Genomic DNA, 6,853 nt, shown 5'->3' on the forward strand with positions numbered 1-6,853 from the left:
GCAGCTGGGCCATGAAGATTGCTCATTGCAAAATGTGATACCCCTACGAGAGCAAAGAGCCAGAGGAACCAGAAATTGTTCCTCATCGAGGCTGGAGGAATGTCCAAAATACTGCCAGAAATAAGTTCTACCTCTTCTTACTTGTTTAAGAACTGCTCGACTGATGTGTGATAACCAGCTTACTGCAAACAGAAGATGCTGAATGTCCCCTCTGTGCTGAAAGAACTGTTGAGCCTGTGTTTCAGGCAGGGGGGGTTGTTATTCCTCGCAGTGCTTTGAAAACTCAAAGAGATAAAAAATATGTCTTCAAAGATCTCTTCAGAGCTGTAACGATTTGAAGCCCGAACATGTCAAAGGGCTGTCTTTTATGTGTTTTCTTAGGTGACTTGAACGTCTGGGGACACTTAGGATTCAAGTAGGCTTAGGAAATCAATGGGAGTACAGCACCTAACTTATTTAAACTCTCTCAAAAATCCCAGGGGAAGCTCAGCCGCAAAGCACGACTCTTTGAGAGCAGTAATTATCCCAGAGCAACACACTTTTATTTCAGCCAACAATGCCATCATGGGGAGCTCTTCCTAACCCATCACAGTCCGCATGCAAAGATGTAAGTGATAGTGGTTAGGACGCCCAGGGACATCACTCCATAGCTGCTTTGCTTGCTGCTGACTCCATTTACATTGCATAATGGTTTCTCGCAGCAAGAAACCCTCTGATAGGTTTGGTTTTGTTGCTGACTTGTTGCTGGACATGTTGGAGAACACATCTTAGAGATGACGTACTTAGGCTTGTTGGGCTCTAAGGCAAAAGAGAAGGGGAAAAAAAAGAAAGAGTAGAATGTAAGAATCTTTCTTAAAATGTCTCCCTGGCTACACCTGCATTGGTCAATAAAAGAAGGCCAAGGACTAATCCCAAAGGCAAATGGGTTCTCTGCTCAGGTCTGGCAATAATCTGGTCTTGTCCACACTGCTGGTCTTCTCTGGGGTCCATGTTTCGTCTGTCCCTAAAGTGGGATTAGCATGGGTGGGTGTCTTTCAGTTCAAGCTGCCTGAAGCAACGCTTGGGCTGGGTTGCTGCTCACCCGGATGGTTTTCCTACGGTGTAAAACCAGGAGGAATGTATTGTATGGCACAGAACCACAGAATCTCCTAGATTGGAAAAGACCTGTAAGATCGTCTAGTCCAATCATTAACCTAACACTGACAAGCCCACCACTAAACCATGTCCCTGAGTACTATATCTATATGACCCTAAAAATACCTCCAGGGATGGGGACTCCACCACTGCCCTGGGTAACATGTTCCAATGCCTGATGAGGTTTTCAGTAAAGAAAATTTTCCTAATATCCAATCGAAACTTCCCTTGGTGCAACTTGAAGCCATTTCCTCTTGTTCTATCACCTGTTACTTGACAGAACAGGTCCACTCCCACCTCTCTGCAACCTCCTTTCAGATAGTTGTAGAGAGCAATGAGGTCTCCCCTCAGCCTCCTTTTCTCCAGGCTAAACAACACCAGTTCCCTCAGCCACTCCTCATAAGACGTGCTCCAGACCCCTCACCAGTTTCGTTGCCCTTCTCTGGACATGCTCCAGCGCCTCAATGTCCTTCTTGTGGTGAGGGGCCCAAAACTGAACACATTACTCAAGATGTGGCTTCACCAGTGCCGAGCACAGGGGTAAAATCACCTCCCTGGTCCTACTGGCTACACTATTCCTGATAGAGGCCAGGATGCTGTTGGTCTTCTTGGCTGAGATTTGGTCTGGGAGCACATGGAGGTGTTTGAGGGTGCAGAGCCCCAAGGACAGACCTGAAGGATTACGCATGGCAGAGGGAGTCGGCCGTGGTGCAGTTTTGCCCAAACGTTTTTGAAAACATCCCTGGGAGTGAATATTGCCATAGCAAGAGCTAGCTGGAGCCATCAGCAGGAAGCTGGGGGGAGCTAAGCGTGAAGCAGTGCACACCCCCTCAGCCTTGAGTTCACTTTCTGGTGCTGCTATACGTATCTTCAGTATTTCCCCAACTCCTGGTAACAATATCAAGTATGTATGGACACTGCAGTGACTGCAATAGCGAGCAACAAGGTCGGTGGTTCCTAACAGTATGTGATCGGGGGCTATCGTTTCCATACGTGGCCGTGACTGGGATGAAAGCCCATTCCTGGGGCTGCTCTTCTACAGCCCAAACAAGGTGTTGATCAGAAACGTACTTGTTCCGACGTTGTTACGGACAGTCACACAGTATTTGTCTTTCTCTGCGCACATGGAAATGGTCAAACAGTTCTTGTTGGACTCCTGTTCTTGGCACACGTAACACATAAATGGATAAGCTGGGGGAGGAAGGGGGAAGAAAAAAGCACATTATATGGTTTAGGAACCACAATACCTACAATCCAGATAGCTCAATTTTCCTAGTTATAGCCTGATGAATGCTTGTGTGTGAATGACCAGTGACTTTCTTTATCCCTTGACCCGTGGCAGCAATGTTAAATCCCTCTCTGTCTCATATGTCTCAGACTGCAAAGTGTTATCGATCTGTTTGCAATCTCTGGCAACAGTAGATGTGAGTGGAATTCGAGGATTTGGGGTCTTTTATGATGGAGATTATTGCTGAGCAATAGCTTGCCTGTCCTGAGAGCTCTGCCATGTGAATTGCCAATTACTGTTCAGTCACTTCTCCTGGACAAGCCTGAGCAGGGCTTGCCAGGGAGAACTTGAAGATGCCTGGAGCATTTTGAGGAGGTGGACAATGCCCAGTGTCCTACTTCTCTTTCATCTGGCTTGGGGACTACCGTCACATATCCTTTCTTGTGGTCAAATGCCATTAGCCGAACTGGCTTAACCTCAGTCCTAGGAAGTCGGGCGAGAATAGTCAGATGCTCTATTGAACTTCTGCGTACTACTGTGAGACAGAGGATAAATGGGAAGTCTTAACCAAAAAATACGGTCTAGCTGGTAAATGCAGATTTGGTGCGATAATTCAAACATCTGCAATAAAGATACAGAAGATGACTGGCAGGAAGGGCAGGCAGTGATGAGCTGTCTTGTCTGTCAAGAATGTACAACTTGCCCTCAAAGCCAGAAGGTGGTAGGACAGACCTCTGGAAAGTAATGCTAAAAAGGAAGAAGAGCAGAAACAAAGCCTGGATGTGAAACCATGCCAAAGTGTCTGCAGAATACTCCCCAACTAGGTAGATTAATTGATTTCTAGGTTTTATGGTGGTGGTTGGGTTCTGAGCTTGCGAAATCACTCAGAGCAAAGTATGTGTTTTTGCGTGTAGGAGAGGGAACGAGTTACTTCAAAAACACAGACAATTTTGGGAAGGGAAGCAAACACCATGCAGAATGCTTGTGAAGTTCCCAGTAAGTCTCGGGACAGGCTGTCAGTATGGAAGGGGCAGAAAGCAACTTGAGGACACGTTCCTGTGAGTGCAGTTTTGCCCGATAAGAAGTTGGCAGCAAGAGAGTGGAAGGGCAATGTAGGTCAGAAAGTCCATTAAATGAGAAGTTCCTGATGAAGGGAAGGGAAGGGAAGGGAAGGGAAGGGAAGGGAAGGGAAGGGAAGGGAAGGGAAGGGAAGGGAAGGGAAGGGAAGGGAAGGGAAGGGAAGGGAAGGGAAGGGAAGGGAAGGGAAGGGAAGGGAAGGGAAGGGAAGGGAAGGGAAGGGAAGGGAAGGGAAGGGAAGGGAAGGGAAGGGAAGGGAAGGGAAGGGAAGGGAAGGGAAGGGAAGGGAAGGGAAGGGAAGGGAAGGGAAGGGAAGGGAAGGGAAGGGAAGGGAAGGGAAGGGAAGGGAAGGGAAGGGAAGGGAAGGGAAGGGAAGGGAAGGGAAGGGAAGACATCAACTGTTGATGCTGAGAGAGACGTAACAGTGTAGCTTTTTTGCTTTGCTCATGACTACAAAATTTGAATCTTCATGTACAGGGTAGAGGAGATGCAATACGACTTTACCAATATTTTGACACAATCCTGAATGACGTTGTTATGAGCAAGCCCAGGAAACACAAGGTAGAGAAAATGCAACAGAATGGGTGCAAGGGCAGAAATGAAAACACACTCTCATGGGGTAGTTTGCAATGGCTATTGGTCAAATGAATTGGAGCAATTCAACGCATAAGGACCTCCAGAGCTCTGCTGTAGACTCACATATACAGTATCGTCACTAGTGACAGTAGGGATGGGAGAGAGGATGGACATCACATTTTCAGATGACGCCAAGGTCAAAGTAGCTGAAAGCATATTGTAAGTAGAGTTCTCAGTGATTTTGACAGATGGATATAATAAAAGAATGAAAAAAGAATGGAGGCAGTTCAATAAAAAGAAATATATTACACTAAGATAAAAATTAGTCACTTAAATGTAGGATGAGGAACAACTGGTTGAGTTACAATTAAGGACTGCAGTGTAAACAGCAGGAGTCAACTGTGTCACACTACAGCGGTGAAAACAAACGTCACCCAGGGGAACACAGGCAGCAATGTCATGTGCAAGATATGCAAAGTGGCCTTTCCACTCTGGCAAGGCCTCAGCTGGAACACCGATGACCAAATCTGTATGTGACACTTCAAAAAATATGCAAAGCATTTGGAGATAGACCAGAGGAGAGGGAGGAGAAATGGTCAGAGATTTTGAAAATATGACCTTGTAGAAAAGTTTGGAAGCATTTAGCTTATTAAAAATGAGAAAATGCTGGGAAAGACACAGTAACCTTCTTCATGCAAGCAAAAAGAAGCTGCAAAGAAGGATGTAATAAACTGTTCTGCACACCCTATGGTGAAAACATGGGAGAATCATACAAAAAGAGATGTTAAGACATAGTAAGACTAACTTTCTAAAAGAATGAGAGTCTGAGCAATTCCAGGCTGTGGAATCTTCTTTGTTGAAAACTTTCAAGGACACATTAGACAAATTTCTGCCTGGTTTGGTCCAGCTTTGGAGCAGGGAAAAGGATCATGATCTTTTAAGATTTCTTCTGGACATAATATATCTGTTAACGGTGAGTTCATGGACGCAAATGGCAGCAGACCATCTTTGGTGTGCTGAGAGATCAACAGTTTTGATCAGAAGTTGCGTATTGAGGTCTTGAATGGGACCCCGGATACATGAGAAGAATCAAATAACAGTTATCTCAACATTTTTCTTTGTCCCTGTATAAGGCCAGAAAGCTGGGATCTCTTACTCTTGAATGTGAAAGCCTTGATATTAGAATTACTGTCTTTGTCTGATCTAGACTGGACTACAGTGCTGTATAAAAGACTGTCCTTAGGTCCGTTTGGAAGCTGGTGCCAATATAAAATGTCATCAGCCTACCACAGCAATAAAGTATCCCACCGTGAATGAGTGCTACCAGAATCTTGGGTCTCCATTAGCTTTCCACTTCATCCTGGGTAACACTGAGGATGTTGCCTTTGATAATTACTCTCCTCTGTCCATGTTGTCTCACTGCATTCAGAAATTACAGGCACAAAATCAAATTGAATACTAGTTTTCCCACCCTAAAACTGGCCAAAGCTTCTGATCTTCCAGGCACGCTGCAAAACCATCTGTCCAAAAAATGTAGGAGTAGGGGGCTGATACATCAGAGAGCAAGAATTAATTAGATGTCTCTTTCTCAACCCCTGCTAGATATGTATCATGGTTTCTGGGAAGCCATCAGGCGTGGGGGAAATATTGGCAATCTGGTCATTATTCCTATGTGCAAGTAGCAATGTAGCAACACGTGGGTATCAGTCCCAGAAGGAGGACACACATTCAGAGCACCTCAGACTTCCCTTTGGGAGAAGGATGCCTTTAACGTGACATATGCACAGAGAAGCTCTTTCACCTCTGCCTCTGATTTAATCTATAAATTCTCACTGGTTCATTTCATAGGGAGCAAGACACATGGCAAACCATGTGGCTCGCTACAATGGAGGAAGCAGCAGTACAGAAAAGCTTGTAAAATACTCAAAACCGATATGGATAAAAAAAATATGCTTTGTTATGCTTTCTGGCACTTCCAACTTGCATTGTTTGGGAAGATCCCATAGCCCACTACATGGATATAGCCTGGCATCCAGTGCCGTACAATTAGAGCTCTATCGCTCAGTACTGCCTGCTGGAAAGAAGAATTAGTTTATCGGGATCTTATTTCTGCAGCAAATCGTTAATCAAGACACAAGAGGAAGTTGGTGGCAGCCCGGATGCAACATTGCAATACCGCAAAGTTGGTGACAGCCCTCTGAATTTTTTGCCATGGTGAAAAGTTTTCACCATTTTCTCTGTAAGCCTTATCTTAACTAGTAGCAGCATTAGAAGGCTCACCTTGCTCCACACACAGGACAGCAGCCAGCAAGGTGACAAGAGTAGTCTTCATCTCCACCAGATCCTCTCAGCCAGACTGGGAAGATGTTTGGAGGGCAGGTTATATACCTTTTGAACGGCAGCAGTTTTACAGGTTCCAGATGGCTCACGGGTGGACATGAAATCAACCCAAGGGTGTGTAATGTGCATGTGGGAGTTTTCCATGCTGGAGCCCATGGAACAGGCTGGCACCTTGGGGAAAAGTCCTTTCAGCAACACATTTCTTGCTCTTCTGGTCGTATGAGTGATGGGAAATGAGGATCCGCTCTCTTCTCCTCTGAGTTTCCTCCTTTCCTTCCTCCCAGCAGAAGCAGTAGCTGCACTGATGAAATAGCGGAGCCCAGAGGCACAGGGAGATACTCCTAGCAGTCCGCTTTTCTAATCCCATCTAATCTAGTTGGCACGTGATGTACCAGGGTTCATACTGTTCATTTTCTTTAATTATTCTACAGTACCAGAAGCTCAGATTCTCAGCTGGTCTACGCTGGTTTGCCTCCAATAAAGTCAGTGTATTTTACA

The 6,853-nt window shown here is 45.5% G+C and overlaps 1 protein-coding gene across 1 annotated transcript; it reads right to left on the reverse strand.

The window, feature by feature from the left end:
* Positions 1 to 586: 586 nt before the first annotated feature.
* Positions 587 to 6,347, reverse strand: LOC309668940 (lymphocyte antigen 6E-like; the record flags this gene model as incomplete). Its single annotated transcript, XM_082479483.1, has 3 exons — positions 587 to 798; positions 2,206 to 2,325; positions 6,296 to 6,347. 3 exons carry the CDS (start codon positions 6,345 to 6,347, stop codon positions 587 to 589), a joined length of 384 nt encoding a protein of 127 aa, XP_082335609.1.
* Positions 6,348 to 6,853: the final 506 nt, after the last annotated feature.

The sequence above is a fragment of the Vanellus vanellus genome (genome assembly GCF_965231255.1).
Source record: "Vanellus vanellus genome assembly, chromosome: 2".
NCBI lineage: Eukaryota > Metazoa > Chordata > Aves > Charadriiformes > Charadriidae > Vanellus > Vanellus vanellus.